Below are 18,890 nucleotides of genomic sequence, written 5' to 3'. Positions count from 1 at the left end.
GCGCGACCAGAGGGCATCACCGGAAACCCCTCCGGGGCGGGCGGCGGGGCGCGGGGAGACCAGGGCGGGCCACCCTTCCCCGCCCCGCCCCGCGCCCCGCCCACGGGACCCGGACCGCGCCCTCAACCCCAGGCCCCGCGGCCACCCTGGACAGCTCCTGACTGACCGACCTGAGAGACACAGAGACAGAGACAGAGACAGAGGCAGAGACAGAGAGATTGAGAGGATCCGAGACACGGACCCAGACAGACACCCCCCGGGACAGACACACAGACGCTCACGCTGACACAGAGAGGCCCTGCCCAAGAGGCAGCTTCCCCACAGGAGGGCGGTGGTGCTTGAGCTGGGCCCGGGCAAGGAGGCGGGGGCCCTGGGGCTGGCGATCACCCCTGGGGCCCTGGGACGTGCAGACAGGGTCTCAGGAGTGCAGCGCTCCTGGGATCCCTGTCCCGCGACCCGGACGCCCAGGAGCCACGGACAGGCAGCCGGGCTCGGGCTCGCTCTCGCTCTCGCTCTCGCTCTCGCTCTCGCTCTCGCTCTGTGTGTGCGCGTTTTTGTGTGCGCGTGCGTGTCTGTGTCTGTTTGTGTGTTTCTTTCCTTCTCTCTTCGCCTCTTCGTTCTGGCTCTTTTCCTCTTTCTGCGGGGCGCCCCCGGACTTCCTGAGTTGACAGAACGAGCAGCCAGAAAAGTCAGGACACGGAGAACTTCGCCCGAGAAACCAACGCAATCTACCAGACGTACAGAACCCCCTCCCCGACGACCACAGCGTCCACAGTCTGCTCGAGCGCAGGTAGGGACATTACCCAGGGTCTCCCACAGGTTAGCTCACCCGTTAAGTCTCCTTAGTTTTACCAAGATGGCTAGCACGCCGAGGATGGACGGATGAGCGCCACGGTGTGATTACGGGGAGGGAAACGCACGTCCGAACACCCGTTGGTGCCTCCCGACGTCACCGGTATCCCCGTCCCGAGACCTCTGGGCTTCAGGGTTCTGGGCCGCAGCCCTCTCCCGTCGTCCACCCGGGATCCAGTGCACGATGTCTGCACTGCCCATCTCAAGAGTTTGGGCCCTGTGGGCGTTCTTGGATCCCGTTGGAAAGGGGACCTCGGGACGCGAGGGAGAGGAAAGGGCCGGGGGGCCGGGGTGGGGGGCGGGGGGCGGGCTGGGGGAAAGAGAGCGACGCCATCAACGCATGTCTGACCAGGACCTCGGCTGTGCCAGGCTCTCCATTTCCCACGGCACCGCGTCCCGTCGTCGGGGACGCCGCCTCTCGTCGGGACGTGTTGGTCTGCCGTCGGTCCTCCCGTCCCAGGCACGAGGCGGCGAACTCCCCCAAAGGCAGAGATTTTGGCACCTGCGTCCTCGGCTGCTGGGTCCGGCCCCAAGCAGGCACGCGGCCCGCAGGTGCCGGGCGAATGTCGGCGGAAAGCACTATGCTCACAGGGAAGGACGGCAGACGATGAGCGCGCACCAACCAGTGCCGCGCTCCGTGCTGAGCGGTGTGCTCCGTGCTCCCGCTTCCGCGCTCGCAACAACGCCACCGACGAGGCACTAACAGGACCCCCTTTCCAACCAGATGAGGCAACTGCCGCTCAGGGAGGGCGAGTCCCTCGCAGGAACGGCGGCCCTTGCTGCCGAGCCTTCGTTTGAGACCAAGCCTCCGGGCCCGCACTCCGGGAAACTTACGGAGACACAGCCCCAGTTCTCCCAGCAGAACACGCTCATCGGAGGTCAGATTGGGGGAGCCGTCGGAACCAGAACCACCCAGGGCGCTACCCTGCAGGGAGCGACGCGCGGCCCGCCCCGCCCCGCCACCCCGCCATCCCGGGCAAGCAGGAAGCAGGCCACAGGTGCCCTGGGTCTGCTCTGGCAGGGAAAGTGGGGCCCACGGGAAAAGGGAAACACGAGGATATTCGCTCCCAGGATGATTGCTGAACGGTGAGAGGATGGAGGTTGAGGTCCTCTCTTCCTGCTCTGCCCGCATGTCCCAGCTTCTCCACAGCGAGCAACTATTGCTTTCTGTCTGCGGTGGGGAAGAGACGGCTTACCTTGATGAATTCCCCCCTTGAAAATGTAAAAGTCCGTGCGATCTGAGGCAAGTCTCCCCTCTCCTCCTCCCTGTCATCCCCGCTCTCCTCCCCTGGAGCAAACTCCCCTCCCGCTTTCCCGGATCCCCTTTCCGCGATAGTCTGCGCGGACACAGGCAGGGGAAGAGCAGACTTTCAAAGCTGCCCGAGCCGCACGAAATGAAAGCTGAAGCCAAGGAGCCAGGAAGGGCTGGCCGCTGAGGACGGAAATGTCCTCTCGGGGGACTCGTCCACTCCCTCTGGCAGACAGAGGCCAGGAGGGGGGCAGGACAGAGTGAGGCACCTGAGTGAGGGGACACCAAAACCCTGGGCCAGCGCAGCAAGATTCCTAATCCTTCCATCCAGTCTGTTCAGAATCAAAACGGATGCAAGGGATCCACGAGGAGCCAGACACCGACCTTTCAAACGAAGGCAGGACCCCCCCCCCCCAAAAGACAAAAGCGAAGACGGAGACGGAGTTGCATCCCAGCCGGGGAGCGGGGGGAGGCGCTTGAAACTTAGACACTTGGGGAAGGGGACGTCTTTAAGGAAAGACAACACAAAAGGACCCGTACCAACTCCGGTGCGGAAACGAGGGTTTCTCGCGAACGACGGTATCAAGGACAGCCAGGTACCGACTTGGAGAAGCTGACACACGGCGCAGGCATCAGAAAATCCAGAAGCCGTCCCGCTTGGGATGGATGGCCAGGCCCGGAAGGCTCCTCTCGAGCCCAGTGGGCCCCGTCCTTCTGTAGGTGCTGTTTGGAGAGGCCTGACCCGGGGTCTTTCCTAGATGGGCTCTGGAAGACGGAGGGGCTGCTGGCAGCTTGCTGAAGCTGTCCGGGCCTCCGCAGCCCGGAGCGGGATCCGTTCCATCGCACACCACGACTCGACCAACTGCTTGGGTGCCGCGCCGGCCGAGTGGACCGCTAGGGTCTCTCAGGAGCCTGGCGGGTGGGAAGAGGCCGCCGAGGACAGAGGGAGCCCGCCGGACGAGGGCGGCGTCGGGGGCACGGCCACGCGGGGCCGGCCCCGGTTGGCCCTGGGTTCCCGTGGGGCCGCGAGGTGGAAGGGCTGGGCGGCGGCGGCGGCGGCGGCGGCGGTGGCCGCGGCCGCGGGGCACTCGCGCGGCTGGACAGCGGTGGGGGCGTGGCGGGGCGATGGGGCGACCGGTGAGGAGGGAGGAGGGGCGGGAGGAGCGTGGAGGGAGCGGCGCTGGGGCCGGGGGGGGGGGGCGCAAAAGGAGAGGGAGGCGGCGGGAGGCAAAAGCCTACAGCACCCGGTATTCCCAGGCGGTCTCCCATCCAAGTACTAACCAGGCCCGACCCTGCTTAGCTTCCGAGATCAGACGAGATCGGGCGCGTTCAGGGTGGTATGGCCGTAGACGCTGGCGGCTGCCGCCGGCGCCCCTAAGAAGCCTCGCGCGCGCGCGCGCTGTCGCCTGGCCCCTGTGACGCGCCGTCGCCTGGCGTCTGTGACGCGCGCGCCCGAGCCCCTGTGACGCGCACCGGCCGCCCGCGTCCCCTGCGCCCCGCGCTCCGCCGCCTGCCGCCTGCCTGCCACTGCCTCCGCCGCCGCCGCCGCCGCCGCCGCCGCCGCCGCCGCGGCCAGCCAAACCCTGCCCTGCCCTGCCCTGCCCTGCCCTGCCCTGCCCTGCCGCCCGCCCAGGGCGCGGGAGGCCTCGGGCACCCCGGGGACTGTGGGCGGGCGGGGCGCAAGTCTAGGCGCTCTCCCAAGCCGGCCCCGGACGCTCCAGGCCTCCTGTCCGCCCGCATCCCGGCGACGGGTCGCAGGACATCCGGCTGCTCTGCTCGGGGACAGGTGGCCCGGGGCGTCGGGCGCGTCGGCGCGTCGGCGCGTCGGCGCGTCGGGGCCCCGGGCCCGCGAGGCCCCTCCGGCCCGAGGCGCCTCCCAACGAACCCGGGCCCAACAACCCCCGGCGGCCGCCGCTCCGGCCCGGCCCCAACTTGCCCAAATCCAGCTGGAGCCACCGGCGCGACCAGAGGGCATCACCGGAAACCCCTCCGGGGCGGGCGGCGGGGCGCGGGGAGACCAGGGCGGGCCACCCTTCCCCGCCCCGCCCCGCGCCCCGCCCACGGGACCCGGACCGCGCCCTCAACCCCAGGCCCCGCGGCCACCCTGGACAGCTCCTGACTGACCGACCTGAGAGACACAGAGACAGAGACAGAGACAGAGGCAGAGACAGAGAGATTGAGAGGATCCGAGACACGGACCCAGACAGACACCCCCCGGGACAGACACACAGACGCTCACGCTGACACAGAGAGGCCCTGCCCAAGAGGCAGCTTCCCCACAGGAGGGCGGTGGTGCTTGAGCTGGGCCCGGGCAAGGAGGCGGGGGCCCTGGGGCTGGCGATCACCCCTGGGGCCCTGGGACGTGCAGACAGGGTCTCAGGAGTGCAGCGCTCCTGGGATCCCTGTCCCGCGACCCGGACGCCCAGGAGCCACGGACAGGCAGCCGGGCTCGGGCTCGCTCTCGCTCTCGCTCTCGCTCTCGCTCTCGCTCTCGCTCTCGCTCTGTGTGTGCGCGTTTTTGTGTGCGCGTGCGTGTCTGTGTCTGTTTGTGTGTTTCTTTCCTTCTCTCTTCGCCTCTTCGTTCTGGCTCTTTTCCTCTTTCTGCGGGGCGCCCCCGGACTTCCTGAGTTGACAGAACGAGCAGCCAGAAAAGTCAGGACACGGAGAACTTCGCCCGAGAAACCAACGCAATCTACCAGACGTACAGAACCCCCTCCCCGACGACCACAGCGTCCACAGTCTGCTCGAGCGCAGGTAGGGACATTACCCAGGGTCTCCCACAGGTTAGCTCACCCGTTAAGTCTCCTTAGTTTTACCAAGATGGCTAGCACGCCGAGGATGGACGGATGAGCGCCACGGTGTGATTACGGGGAGGGAAACGCACGTCCGAACACCCGTTGGTGCCTCCCGACGTCACCGGTATCCCCGTCCCGAGACCTCTGGGCTTCAGGGTTCTGGGCCGCAGCCCTCTCCCGTCGTCCACCCGGGATCCAGTGCACGATGTCTGCACTGCCCATCTCAAGAGTTTGGGCCCTGTGGGCGTTCTTGGATCCCGTTGGAAAGGGGACCTCGGGACGCGAGGGAGAGGAAAGGGCCGGGGGGCCGGGGTGGGGGGCGGGGGGCGGGCTGGGGGAAAGAGAGCGACGCCATCAACGCATGTCTGACCAGGACCTCGGCTGTGCCAGGCTCTCCATTTCCCACGGCACCGCGTCCCGTCGTCGGGGACGCCGCCTCTCGTCGGGACGTGTTGGTCTGCCGTCGGTCCTCCCGTCCCAGGCACGAGGCGGCGAACTCCCCCAAAGGCAGAGATTTTGGCACCTGCGTCCTCGGCTGCTGGGTCCGGCCCCAAGCAGGCACGCGGCCCGCAGGTGCCGGGCGAATGTCGGCGGAAAGCACTATGCTCACAGGGAAGGACGGCAGACGATGAGCGCGCACCAACCAGTGCCGCGCTCCGTGCTGAGCGGTGTGCTCCGTGCTCCCGCTTCCGCGCTCGCAACAACGCCACCGACGAGGCACTAACAGGACCCCCTTTCCAACCAGATGAGGCAACTGCCGCTCAGGGAGGGCGAGTCCCTCGCAGGAACGGCGGCCCTTGCTGCCGAGCCTTCGTTTGAGACCAAGCCTCCGGGCCCGCACTCCGGGAAACTTACGGAGACACAGCCCCAGTTCTCCCAGCAGAACACGCTCATCGGAGGTCAGATTGGGGGAGCCGTCGGAACCAGAACCACCCAGGGCGCTACCCTGCAGGGAGCGACGCGCGGCCCGCCCCGCCCCGCCACCCCGCCATCCCGGGCAAGCAGGAAGCAGGCCACAGGTGCCCTGGGTCTGCTCTGGCAGGGAAAGTGGGGCCCACGGGAAAAGGGAAACACGAGGATATTCGCTCCCAGGATGATTGCTGAACGGTGAGAGGATGGAGGTTGAGGTCCTCTCTTCCTGCTCTGCCCGCATGTCCCAGCTTCTCCACAGCGAGCAACTATTGCTTTCTGTCTGCGGTGGGGAAGAGACGGCTTACCTTGATGAATTCCCCCCTTGAAAATGTAAAAGTCCGTGCGATCTGAGGCAAGTCTCCCCTCTCCTCCTCCCTGTCATCCCCGCTCTCCTCCCCTGGAGCAAACTCCCCTCCCGCTTTCCCGGATCCCCTTTCCGCGATAGTCTGCGCGGACACAGGCAGGGGAAGAGCAGACTTTCAAAGCTGCCCGAGCCGCACGAAATGAAAGCTGAAGCCAAGGAGCCAGGAAGGGCTGGCCGCTGAGGACGGAAATGTCCTCTCGGGGGACTCGTCCACTCCCTCTGGCAGACAGAGGCCAGGAGGGGGGCAGGACAGAGTGAGGCACCTGAGTGAGGGGACACCAAAACCCTGGGCCAGCGCAGCAAGATTCCTAATCCTTCCATCCAGTCTGTTCAGAATCAAAACGGATGCAAGGGATCCACGAGGAGCCAGACACCGACCTTTCAAACGAAGGCAGGACCCCCCCCCCCCAAAAGACAAAAGCGAAGACGGAGACGGAGTTGCATCCCAGCCGGGGAGCGGGGGGAGGCGCTTGAAACTTAGACACTTGGGGAAGGGGACGTCTTTAAGGAAAGACAACACAAAAGGACCCGTACCAACTCCGGTGCGGAAACGAGGGTTTCTCGCGAACGACGGTATCAAGGACAGCCAGGTACCGACTTGGAGAAGCTGACACACGGCGCAGGCATCAGAAAATCCAGAAGCCGTCCCGCTTGGGATGGATGGCCAGGCCCGGAAGGCTCCTCTCGAGCCCAGTGGGCCCCGTCCTTCTGTAGGTGCTGTTTGGAGAGGCCTGACCCGGGGTCTTTCCTAGATGGGCTCTGGAAGACGGAGGGGCTGCTGGCAGCTTGCTGAAGCTGTCCGGGCCTCCGCAGCCCGGAGCGGGATCCGTTCCATCGCACACCACGACTCGACCAACTGCTTGGGTGCCGCGCCGGCCGAGTGGACCGCTAGGGTCTCTCAGGAGCCTGGCGGGTGGGAAGAGGCCGCCGAGGACAGAGGGAGCCCGCCGGACGAGGGCGGCGTCGGGGGCACGGCCACGCGGGGCCGGCCCCGGTTGGCCCTGGGTTCCCGTGGGGCCGCGAGGTGGAAGGGCTGGGCGGCGGCGGCGGCGGCGGCGGCGGTGGCCGCGGCCGCGGGGCACTCGCGCGGCTGGACAGCGGTGGGGGCGTGGCGGGGCGATGGGGCGACCGGTGAGGAGGGAGGAGGGGCGGGAGGAGCGTGGAGGGAGCGGCGCTGGGGCCGGGGGGGGGGGGGCGCAAAAGGAGAGGGAGGCGGCGGGAGGCAAAAGCCTACAGCACCCGGTATTCCCAGGCGGTCTCCCATCCAAGTACTAACCAGGCCCGACCCTGCTTAGCTTCCGAGATCAGACGAGATCGGGCGCGTTCAGGGTGGTATGGCCGTAGACGCTGGCGGCTGCCGCCGGCGCCCCTAAGAAGCCTCGCGCGCGCGCGCGCTGTCGCCTGGCCCCTGTGACGCGCCGTCGCCTGGCGTCTGTGACGCGCGCGCCCGAGCCCCTGTGACGCGCACCGGCCGCCCGCGTCCCCTGCGCCCCGCGCTCCGCCGCCTGCCGCCTGCCTGCCACTGCCTCCCGCCGCCGCCGCCGCCGCCGCCGCCGCCGCCGCCGCGGCCAGCCAAACCCTGCCCTGCCCTGCCCTGCCCTGCCCTGCCCTGCCCTGCCGCCCGCCCAGGGCGCGGGAGGCCTCGGGCACCCCGGGGACTGTGGGCGGGCGGGGCGCAAGTCTAGGCGCTCTCCCAAGCCGGCCCCGGACGCTCCAGGCCTCCTGTCCGCCCGCATCCCGGCGACGGGTCGCAGGACATCCGGCTGCTCTGCTCGGGGACAGGTGGCCCGGGGCGTCGGGCGCGTCGGCGCGTCGGCGCGTCGGCGCGTCGGGGCCCCGGGCCCGCGAGGCCCCTCCGGCCCGAGGCGCCTCCCAACGAACCCGGGCCCAACAACCCCCGGCGGCCGCCGCTCCGGCCCGGCCCCAACTTGCCCAAATCCAGCTGGAGCCACCGGCGCGACCAGAGGGCATCACCGGAAACCCCTCCGGGGCGGGCGGCGGGGCGCGGGGAGACCAGGGCGGGCCACCCTTCCCCGCCCCGCCCCGCGCCCCGCCCACGGGACCCGGACCGCGCCCTCAACCCCAGGCCCCGCGGCCACCCTGGACAGCTCCTGACTGACCGACCTGAGAGACACAGAGACAGAGACAGAGACAGAGGCAGAGACAGAGAGATTGAGAGGATCCGAGACACGGACCCAGACAGACACCCCCCGGGACAGACACACAGACGCTCACGCTGACACAGAGAGGCCCTGCCCAAGAGGCAGCTTCCCCACAGGAGGGCGGTGGTGCTTGAGCTGGGCCCGGGCAAGGAGGCGGGGGCCCTGGGGCTGGCGATCACCCCTGGGGCCCTGGGACGTGCAGACAGGGTCTCAGGAGTGCAGCGCTCCTGGGATCCCTGTCCCGCGACCCGGACGCCCAGGAGCCACGGACAGGCAGCCGGGCTCGGGCTCGCTCTCGCTCTCGCTCTCGCTCTCGCTCTCGCTCTCGCTCTCGCTCTGTGTGTGCGCGTTTTTGTGTGCGCGTGCGTGTCTTGTCTGTTTGTGTGTTTCTTTCCTTCTCTCTTCGCCTCTTCGTTCTGGCTCTTTTCCTCTTTCTGCGGGGCGCCCCCGGACTTCCTGAGTTGACAGAACGAGCAGCCAGAAAAGTCAGGACACGGAGAACTTCGCCCGAGAAACCAACGCAATCTACCAGACGTACAGAACCCCCTCCCCGACGACCACAGCGTCCACAGTCTGCTCGAGCGCAGGTAGGGACATTACCCAGGGTCTCCCACAGGTTAGCTCACCCGTTAAGTCTCCTTAGTTTTACCAAGATGGCTAGCACGCCGAGGATGGACGGATGAGCGCCACGGTGTGATTACGGGGAGGGAAACGCACGTCCGAACACCCGTTGGTGCCTCCCGACGTCACCGGTATCCCCGTCCCGAGACCTCTGGGCTTCAGGGTTCTGGGCCGCAGCCCTCTCCCGTCGTCCACCCGGGATCCAGTGCACGATGTCTGCACTGCCCATCTCAAGAGTTTGGGCCCTGTGGGCGTTCTTGGATCCCGTTGGAAAGGGGACCTCGGGACGCGAGGGAGAGGAAAGGGCCGGGGGGCCGGGGTGGGGGGCGGGGGGCGGGCTGGGGGAAAGAGAGCGACGCCATCAACGCATGTCTGACCAGGACCTCGGCTGTGCCAGGCTCTCCATTTCCCACGGCACCGCGTCCCGTCGTCGGGGACGCCGCCTCTCGTCGGGACGTGTTGGTCTGCCGTCGGTCCTCCCGTCCCAGGCACGAGGCGGCGAACTCCCCCAAAGGCAGAGATTTTGGCACCTGCGTCCTCGGCTGCTGGGTCCGGCCCCAAGCAGGCACGCGGCCCGCAGGTGCCGGGCGAATGTCGGCGGAAAGCACTATGCTCACAGGGAAGGACGGCAGACGATGAGCGCGCACCAACCAGTGCCGCGCTCCGTGCTGAGCGGTGTGCTCCGTGCTCCCGCTTCCGCGCTCGCAACAACGCCACCGACGAGGCACTAACAGGACCCCCTTTCCAACCAGATGAGGCAACTGCCGCTCAGGGAGGGCGAGTCCCTCGCAGGAACGGCGGCCCTTGCTGCCGAGCCTTCGTTTGAGACCAAGCCTCCGGGCCCGCACTCCGGGAAACTTACGGAGACACAGCCCCAGTTCTCCCAGCAGAACACGCTCATCGGAGGTCAGATTGGGGGAGCCGTCGGAACCGGAACCACCCAGGGCGCTACCCTGCAGGGAGCGACGCGCGGCCCGCCCCGCCCCGCCACCCCGCCATCCCGGGCAAGCAGGAAGCAGGCCACAGGTGCCCTGGGTCTGCTCTGGCAGGGAAAGTGGGGCCCACGGGAAAAGGGAAACACGAGGATATTCGCTCCCAGGATGATTGCTGAACGGTGAGAGGATGGAGGTTGAGGTCCTCTCTTCCTGCTCTGCCCGCATGTCCCAGCTTCTCCACAGCGAGCAACTATTGCTTTCTGTCTGCGGTGGGGAAGAGACGGCTTACCTTGATGAATTCCCCCCTTGAAAATGTAAAAGTCCGTGCGATCTGAGGCAAGTCTCCCCTCTCCTCCTCCCTGTCATCCCCGCTCTCCTCCCCTGGAGCAAACTCCCCTCCCGCTTTCCCGGATCCCCTTTCCGCGATAGTCTGCGCGGACACAGGCAGGGGAAGAGCAGACTTTCAAAGCTGCCCGAGCCGCACGAAATGAAAGCTGAAGCCAAGGAGCCAGGAAGGGCTGGCCGCTGAGGACGGAAATGTCCTCTCGGGGACTCGTCCACTCCCTCTGGCAGACAGAGGCCAGGAGGGGGGCAGGACAGAGTGAGGCACCTGAGTGAGGGGACACCAAAACCCTGGGCCAGCGCAGCAAGATTCCTAATCCTTCCATCCAGTCTGTTCAGGATCAAAACGGATGCAAGGGATCCACGAGGAGCCAGACACCGACCTTTCAAACGAAGGCAGGACCCCCCCCCCCAAAAGACAAAAGCGAAGACGGAGACGGAGTTGCATCCCAGCCGGGGAGCGGGGGGAGGCGCTTGAAACTTAGACACTTGGGGAAGGGGACGTCTTTAAGGAAAGACAACACAAAAGGACCCGTACCAACTCCGGTGCGGAAACGAGGGTTTCTCGCGAACGACGGTATCAAGGACAGCCAGGTACCGACTTGGAGAAGCTGACACACGGCGCAGGCATCAGAAAATCCAGAAGCCGTCCCGCTTGGGATGGATGGCCAGGCCCGGAAGGCTCCTCTCGAGCCCAGTGGGCCCCGTCCTTCTGTAGGTGCTGTTTGGAGAGGCCTGACCCGGGGTCTTTCCTAGATGGGCTCTGGAAGACGGAGGGGCTGCTGGCAGCTTGCTGAAGCTGTCCGGGCCTCCGCAGCCCGGAGCGGGATCCGTTCCATCGCACACCACGACTCGACCAACTGCTTGGGTGCCGCGCCGGCCGAGTGGACCGCTAGGGTCTCTCAGGAGCCTGGCGGGTGGGAAGAGGCCGCCGAGGACAGAGGGAGCCCGCCGGACGAGGGCGGCGTCGGGGGCACGGCCACGCGGGGCCGGCCCCGGTTGGCCCTGGGTTCCCGTGGGGCCGCGAGGTGGAAGGGCTGGGCGGCGGCGGCGGCGGCGGCGGCGGTGGCCGCGGCCGCGGGGCACTCGCGCGGCTGGACAGCGGTGGGGGCGTGGCGGGGCGATGGGGCGACCGGTGAGGAGGGAGGAGGGGCGGGAGGAGCGTGGAGGGAGCGGCGCTGGGGCCGGGGGGGGGGGGGCGCAAAAGGAGAGGGAGGCGGCGGGAGGCAAAAGCCTACAGCACCCGGTATTCCCAGGCGGTCTCCCATCCAAGTACTAACCAGGCCCGACCCTGCTTAGCTTCCGAGATCAGACGAGATCGGGCGCGTTCAGGGTGGTATGGCCGTAGACGCTGGCGGCTGCCGCCGGCGCCCCTAAGAAGCCTCGCGCGCGCGCGCGCTGTCGCCTGGCCCCTGTGACGCGCCGTCGCCTGGCCTCTGTGACGCGCGCGCCCGAGCCCCTGTGACGCGCACCGGCCGCCCGCGTCCCCTGCGCCCCGCGCTCCGCCGCCTGCCGCCTGCCTGCCACTGCCTCCCGCCGCCGCCGCCGCCGCCGCCGGCGCGGCCAGCCAAACCCTGCCCTGCCCTGCCCTGCCCTGCCCTGCCCTGCCCTGCCGCCCGCCCAGGGCGCGGGAGGCCTCGGGCACCCCGGGGACTGTGGGCGGGCGGGGCGCAAGTCTAGGCGCTCTCCCAAGCCGGCCCCGGACGCTCCAGGCCTCCTGTCCGCCCGCATCCCGGCGACGGGTCGCAGGACATCCGGCTGCTCTGCTCGGGGACAGGTGGCCCGGGGCGTCGGGCGCGTCGGCGCGTCGGCGCGTCGGCGCGTCGGGGCCCCGGGCCCGCGAGGCCCCTCCGGCCCGAGGCGCCTCCCAACGAACCCGGGCCCAACAACCCCCGGCGGCCGCCGCTCCGGCCCGGCCCCAACTTGCCCAAATCCAGCTGGAGCCACCGGCGCGACCAGAGGGCATCACCGGAAACCCCTCCGGGGCGGGCGGCGGGGCGCGGGGAGACCAGGGCGGGCCACCCTTCCCCGCCCCGCCCCGCGCCCCGCCCACGGGACCCGGACCGCGCCCTCAACCCCAGGCCCCGCGGCCACCCTGGACAGCTCCTGACTGACCGACCTGAGAGACACAGAGACAGAGACAGAGACAGAGGCAGAGACAGAGAGATTGAGAGGATCCGAGACACGGACCCAGACAGACACCCCCCGGGACAGACACACAGACGCTCACGCTGACACAGAGAGGCCCTGCCCAAGAGGCAGCTTCCCCACAGGAGGGCGGTGGTGCTTGAGCTGGGCCCGGGCAAGGAGGCGGGGGCCCTGGGGCTGGCGATCACCCCTGGGGCCCTGGGACGTGCAGACAGGGTCTCAGGAGTGCAGCGCTCCTGGGATCCCTGTCCCGCGACCCGGACGCCCAGGAGCCACGGACAGGCAGCCGGGCTCGGGCTCGCTCTCGCTCTCGCTCTCGCTCTCGCTCTCGCTCTCGCTCTCGCTCTGTGTGTGCGCGTTTTTGTGTGCGCGTGCGTGTCTGTGTGTTTGTGTGTTTCTTTCCTTCTCTCTTCGCCTCTTCGTTCTGGCTCTTTTCCTCTTTCTGCGGGGCGCCCCCGGACTTCCTGAGTTGACAGAACGAGCAGCCAGAAAAGTCAGGACACGGAGAACTTCGCCCGAGAAACCAACGCAATCTACCAGACGTACAGAACCCCCTCCCCGACGACCACAGCGTCCACAGTCTGCTCGAGCGCAGGTAGGGACATTACCCAGGGTCTCCCACAGGTTAGCTCACCCGTTAAGTCTCCTTAGTTTTACCAAGATGGCTAGCACGCCGAGGATGGACGGATGAGCGCCACGGTGTGATTACGGGGAGGGAAACGCACGTCCGAACACCCGTTGGTGCCTCCCGACGTCACCGGTATCCCCGTCCCGAGACCTCTGGGCTTCAGGGTTCTGGGCCGCAGCCCTCTCCCGTCGTCCACCCGGGATCCAGTGCACGATGTCTGCACTGCCCATCTCAAGAGTTTGGGCCCTGTGGGCGTTCTTGGATCCCGTTGGAAAGGGGACCTCGGGACGCGAGGGAGAGGAAAGGGCCGGGGGGCCGGGGTGGGGGGCGGGGGGCGGGCTGGGGGAAAGAGAGCGACGCCATCAACGCATGTCTGACCAGGACCTCGGCTGTGCCAGGCTCTCCATTTCCCACGGCACCGCGTCCCGTCGTCGGGGACGCCGCCTCTCGTCGGGACGTGTTGGTCTGCCGTCGGTCCTCCCGTCCCAGGCACGAGGCGGCGAACTCCCCCAAAGGCAGAGATTTTGGCACCTGCGTCCTCGGCTGCTGGGTCCGGCCCCAAGCAGGCACGCGGCCCGCAGGTGCCGGGCGAATGTCGGCGGAAAGCACTATGCTCACAGGGAAGGACGGCAGACGATGAGCGCGCACCAACCAGTGCCGCGCTCCGTGCTGAGCGGTGTGCTCCGTGCTCCCGCTTCCGCGCTCGCAACAACGCCACCGACGAGGCACTAACAGGACCCCCTTTCCAACCAGATGAGGCAACTGCCGCTCAGGGAGGGCGAGTCCCTCGCAGGAACGGCGGCCCTTGCTGCCGAGCCTTCGTTTGAGACCAAGCCTCCGGGCCCGCACTCCGGGAAACTTACGGAGACACAGCCCCAGTTCTCCCAGCAGAACACGCTCATCGGAGGTCAGATTGGGGGAGCCGTCGGAACCGGAACCACCCAGGGCGCTACCCTGCAGGGAGCGACGCGCGGCCCGCCCCGCCCCGCCACCCCGCCATCCCGGGCAAGCAGGAAGCAGGCCACAGGTGCCCTGGGTCTGCTCTGGCAGGGAAAGTGGGGCCCACGGGAAAAGGGAAACACGAGGATATTCGCTCCCAGGATGATTGCTGAACGGTGAGAGGATGGAGGTTGAGGTCCTCTCTTCCTGCTCTGCCCGCATGTCCCAGCTTCTCCACAGCGAGCAACTATTGCTTTCTGTCTGCGGTGGGGAAGAGACGGCTTACCTTGATGAATTCCCCCCTTGAAAATGTAAAAGTCCGTGCGATCTGAGGCAAGTCTCCCCTCTCCTCCTCCCTGTCATCCCCGCTCTCCTCCCCTGGAGCAAACTCCCCTCCCGCTTTCCCGGATCCCCTTTCCGCGATAGTCTGCGCGGACACAGGCAGGGGAAGAGCAGACTTTCAAAGCTGCCCGAGCCGCACGAAATGAAAGCTGAAGCCAAGGAGCCAGGAAGGGCTGGCCGCTGAGGACGGAAATGTCCTCTCGGGGGACTCGTCCACTCCCTCTGGCAGACAGAGGCCAGGAGGGGGGCAGGACAGAGTGAGGCACCTGAGTGAGGGGACACCAAAACCCTGGGCCAGCGCAGCAAGATTCCTAATCCTTCCATCCAGTCTGTTCAGAATCAAAACGGATGCAAGGGATCCACGAGGAGCCAGACACCGACCTTTCAAACGAAGGCAGGACCCCCCCCCCCCCAAAAGACAAAAGCGAAGACGGAGACGGAGTTGCATCCCAGCCGGGGAGCGGGGGGAGGCGCTTGAAACTTAGACACTTGGGGAAGGGGACGTCTTTAAGGAAAGACAACACAAAAGGACCCGTACCAACTCCGGTGCGGAAACGAGGGTTTCTCGCGAACGACGGTATCAAGGACAGCCAGGTACCGACTTGGAGAAGCTGACACACGGCGCAGGCATCAGAAAATCCAGAAGCCGTCCCGCTTGGGATGGATGGCCAGGCCCGGAAGGCTCCTCTCGAGCCCAGTGGGCCCCGTCCTTCTGTAGGTGCTGTTTGGAGAGGCCTGACCCGGGGTCTTTCCTAGATGGGCTCTGGAAGACGGAGGGGCTGCTGGCAGCTTGCTGAAGCTGTCCGGGCCTCCGCAGCCCGGAGCGGGATCCGTTCCATCGCACACCACGACTCGACCAACTGCTTGGGTGCCGCGCCGGCCGAGTGGACCGCTAGGGTCTCTCAGGAGCCTGGCGGGTGGGAAGAGGCCGCCGAGGACAGAGGGAGCCCGCCGGACGAGGGCGGCGTCGGGGGCACGGCCACGCGGGGCCGGCCCCGGTTGGCCCTGGGTTCCCGTGGGGCCGCGAGGTGGAAGGGCTGGGCGGCGGCGGCGGCGGCGGCGGCGGTGGCCGCGGCCGCGGGGCACTCGCGCGGCTGGACAGCGGTGGGGGCGTGGCGGGGCGATGGGGCGACCGGTGAGGAGGGAGGAGGGGCGGGAGGAGCGTGGAGGGAGCGGCGCTGGGGCCGGGGGGGGGGGGGCGCAAAAGGAGAGGGAGGCGGCGGGAGGCAAAAGCCTACAGCACCCGGTATTCCCAGGCGGTCTCCCATCCAAGTACTAACCAGGCCCGACCCTGCTTAGCTTCCGAGATCAGACGAGATCGGGCGCGTTCAGGGTGGTATGGCCGTAGACGCTGGCGGCTGCCGCCGGCGCCCCTAAGAAGCCTCGCGCGCGCGCGCGCTGTCGCCTGGCCCCTGTGACGCGCCGTCGCCTGGCCTCTGTGACGCGCGCGCCCGAGCCCCTGTGACGCGCACCGGCCGCCCGCGTCCCCTGCGCCCCGCGCTCCGCCGCCTGCCGCCTGCCTGCCACTGCCTCCCGCCGCCGCCGCCGCCGCCGCCGCCGCGGCCAGCCAAACCCTGCCCTGCCCTGCCCTGCCCTGCCCTGCCCTGCCCTGCCGCCCGCCCAGGGCGCGGGAGGCCTCGGGCACCCCGGGGACTGTGGGCGGGCGGGGCGCAAGTCTAGGCGCTCTCCCAAGCCGGCCCCGGACGCTCCAGGCCTCCTGTCCGCCCGCATCCCGGCGACGGGTCGCAGGACATCCGGCTGCTCTGCTCGGGGACAGGTGGCCCGGGGCGTCGGGCGCGTCGGCGCGTCGGCGCGTCGGCGCGTCGGGGCCCCGGGCCCGCGAGGCCCCTCCGGCCCGAGGCGCCTCCCAACGAACCCGGGCCCAACAACCCCCGGCGGCCGCCGCTCCGGCCCGGCCCCAACTTGCCCAAATCCAGCTGGAGCCACCGGCGCGACCAGAGGGCATCACCGGAAACCCCTCCGGGGCGGGCGGCGGGGCGCGGGGAGACCAGGGCGGGCCACCCTTCCCCGCCCCGCCCCGCGCCCCGCCCACGGGACCCGGACCGCGCCCTCAACCCCAGGCCCCGCGGCCACCCTGGACAGCTCCTGACTGACCGACCTGAGAGACACAGAGACAGAGACAGAGACAGAGGCAGAGACAGAGAGATTGAGAGGATCCGAGACACGGACCCAGACAGACACCCCCCGGGACAGACACACAGACGCTCACGCTGACACAGAGAGGCCCTGCCCAAGAGGCAGCTTCCCCACAGGAGGGCGGTGGTGCTTGAGCTGGGCCCGGGCAAGGAGGCGGGGGCCCTGGGGCTGGCGATCACCCCTGGGGCCCTGGGACGTGCAGACAGGGTCTCAGGAGTGCAGCGCTCCTGGGATCCCTGTCCCGCGACCCGGACGCCCAGGAGCCACGGACAGGCAGCCGGGCTCGGGCTCGCTCTCGCTCTCGCTCTCGCTCTCGCTCTCGCTCTCGCTCTGTGTGTGCGCGTTTTTGTGTGCGCGTGCGTGTCTGTGTCTGTTTGTGTGTTTCTTTCCTTCTCTCTTCGCCTCTTCGTTCTGGCTCTTTTCCTCTTTCTGCGGGGCGCCCCCGGACTTCCTGAGTTGACAGAACGAGCAGCCAGAAAAGTCAGGACACGGAGAACTTCGCCCGAGAAACCAACGCAATCTACCAGACGTACAGAACCCCCTCCCCGACGACCACAGCGTCCACAGTCTGCTCGAGCGCAGGTAGGGACATTACCCAGGGTCTCCCACAGGTTAGCTCACCCGTTAAGTCTCCTTAGTTTTACCAAGATGGCTAGCACGCCGAGGATGGACGGATGAGCGCCACGGTGTGATTACGGGGAGGGAAACGCACGTCCGAACACCCGTTGGTGCCTCCCGACGTCACCGGTATCCCCGTCCCGAGACCTCTGGGCTTCAGGGTTCTGGGCCGCAGCCCTCTCCCGTCGTCCACCCGGGATCCAGTGCACGATGTCTGCACTGCCCATCTCAAGAGTTTGGGCCCTGTGGGCGTTCTTGGATCCCGTTGGAAAGGGGACCTCGGGACGCGAGGGAGAGGAAAGGGCCGGGGGGCCGGGGTGGGGGGCGGGGGGCGGGCTGGGGGAAAGAGAGCGACGCCATCAACGCATGTCTGACCAGGACCTCGGCTGTGCCAGGCTCTCCATTTCCCACGGCACCGCGTCCCGTCGTCGGGGACGCCGCCTCTCGTCGGGACGTGTTGGTCTGCCGTCGGTCCTCCCGTCCCAGGCACGAGGCGGCGAACTCCCCCAAAGGCAGAGATTTTGGCACCTGCGTCCTCGGCTGCTGGGTCCGGCCCCAAGCAGGCACGCGGCCCGCAGGTGCCGGGCGAATGTCGGCGGAAAGCACTATGCTCACAGGGAAGGACGGCAGACGATGAGCGCGCACCAACCAGTGCCGCGCTCCGTGCTGAGCGGTGTGCTCCGTGCTCCCGCTTCCGCGCTCGCAACAACGCCACCGACGAGGCACTAACAGGACCCCCTTTCCAACCAGATGAGGCAACTGCCGCTCAGGGAGGGCGAGTCCCTCGCAGGAACGGCGGCCCTTGCTGCCGAGCCTTCGTTTGAGACCAAGCCTCCGGGCCCGCACTCCGGGAAACTTACGGAGACACAGCCCCAGTTCTCCCAGCAGAACACGCTCATCGGAGGTCAGATTGGGGGAGCCGTCGGAACCGGAACCACCCAGGGCGCTACCCTGCAGGGAGCGACGCGCGGCCCGCCCCGCCCCGCCACCCCGCCATCCCGGGCAAGCAGGAAGCAGGCCACAGGTGCCCTGGGTCTGCTCTGGCAGGGAAAGTGGGGCCCACGGGAAAAGGGAAACACGAGGATATTCGCTCCCAGGATGATTGCTGAACGGTGAGAGGATGGAGGTTGAGGTCCTCTCTTCCTGCTCTGCCCGCATGTCCCAGCTTCTCCACAGCGAGCAACTATTGCTTTCTGTCTGCGGTGGGGAAGAGACGGCTTACCTTGATGAATTCCCCCCTTGAAAATGTAAAAGTCCGTGCGATCTGAGGCAAGTCTCCCCTCTCCTCCTCCCTGTCATCCCCGCTCTCCTCCCCTGGAGCAAACTCCCCTCCCGCTTTCCCGGATCCCCTTTCCGCGATAGTCTGCGCGGACACAGGCAGGGGAAGAGCAGACTTTCAAAGCTGCCCGAGCCGCACGAAATGAAAGCTGAAGCCAAGGAGCCAGGAAGGGCTGGCCGCTGAGGACGGAAATGTCCTCTCGGGGGACTCGTCCACTCCCTCTGGCAGACAGAGGCCAGGAGGGGGGCAGGACAGAGTGAGGCACCTGAGTGAGGGGACACCAAAACCCTGGGCCAGCGCAGCAAGATTCCTAATCCTTCCATCCAGTCTGTTCAGAATCAAAACGGATGCAAGGGATCCACGAGGAGCCAGACACCGACCTTTCAAACGAAGGCAGGACCCCCCCCCCCCAAAAGACAAAAGCGAAGACGGAGACGGAGTTGCATCCCAGCCGGGGAGCGGGGGGAGGCGCTTGAAACTTAGACACTTGGGGAAGGGGACGTCTTTAAGGAAAGACAACACAAAAGGACCCGTACCAACTCCGGTG

The 18,890-nt window shown here is 67.7% G+C and overlaps 2 protein-coding genes and 4 non-coding genes across 6 annotated transcripts; all 6 read right to left on the bottom strand.

Moving 5' to 3' along the window:
* Positions 1 to 818: 818 nt before the first annotated feature.
* Positions 819 to 3,201, bottom strand: LOC103540518 (uncharacterized). The gene is made up of 2 exons (XM_070613920.1): positions 2,642 to 3,201; positions 819 to 2,023 (listed from the first exon to the last, which is right to left on the bottom strand). Exon 2 carries the CDS (start codon positions 1,982 to 1,984, stop codon positions 1,055 to 1,057), a length of 930 nt encoding a protein of 309 aa, XP_070470021.1. The 5' UTR covers positions 1,985 to 2,023; positions 2,642 to 3,201; the 3' UTR covers positions 819 to 1,054.
* A 132-nt stretch (positions 3,202 to 3,333) lies between these two features.
* LOC139078414 (5S ribosomal RNA) lies at positions 3,334 to 3,452 on the bottom strand. The gene has a single exon (XR_011531350.1). It is a non-coding gene; the product is annotated as a 5S ribosomal RNA (ribosomal RNA).
* A 237-nt stretch (positions 3,453 to 3,689) lies between these two features.
* On the bottom strand, positions 3,690 to 7,266 carry LOC139074811 (uncharacterized). The gene is made up of 2 exons (XM_070567165.1): positions 6,707 to 7,266; positions 3,690 to 6,088 (listed from the first exon to the last, which is right to left on the bottom strand). The coding sequence occupies exon 2, from the start codon at positions 6,047 to 6,049 to the stop codon at positions 5,120 to 5,122; it is 930 nt and encodes a 309-aa protein (XP_070423266.1). The 5' UTR covers positions 6,050 to 6,088; positions 6,707 to 7,266; the 3' UTR covers positions 3,690 to 5,119.
* A 133-nt stretch (positions 7,267 to 7,399) lies between these two features.
* On the bottom strand, positions 7,400 to 7,518 carry LOC139078395 (5S ribosomal RNA). The gene has a single exon (XR_011531328.1). It is a non-coding gene; the product is annotated as a 5S ribosomal RNA (ribosomal RNA).
* Positions 7,519 to 11,463: 3,945 nt separating this feature from the next.
* LOC139078362 (5S ribosomal RNA) lies at positions 11,464 to 11,582 on the bottom strand. The gene has a single exon (XR_011531293.1). It is a non-coding gene; the product is annotated as a 5S ribosomal RNA (ribosomal RNA).
* Positions 11,583 to 15,520: 3,938 nt separating this feature from the next.
* On the bottom strand, positions 15,521 to 15,639 carry LOC139078309 (5S ribosomal RNA). Its single transcript, XR_011531242.1, has one exon. It is a non-coding gene; the product is annotated as a 5S ribosomal RNA (ribosomal RNA).
* Positions 15,640 to 18,890: the final 3,251 nt, after the last annotated feature.

This window comes from Equus przewalskii, chromosome 1 (assembly GCF_037783145.1).
Source record: "Equus przewalskii isolate Varuska chromosome 1, EquPr2, whole genome shotgun sequence".
In the NCBI taxonomy this organism is placed as follows: Eukaryota; Metazoa; Chordata; class Mammalia; order Perissodactyla; family Equidae; genus Equus; species Equus przewalskii.
The sequence above is the reverse complement of the archived record's forward strand: the minus strand, read 5'-3'. Positions and strand labels throughout refer to the sequence as shown.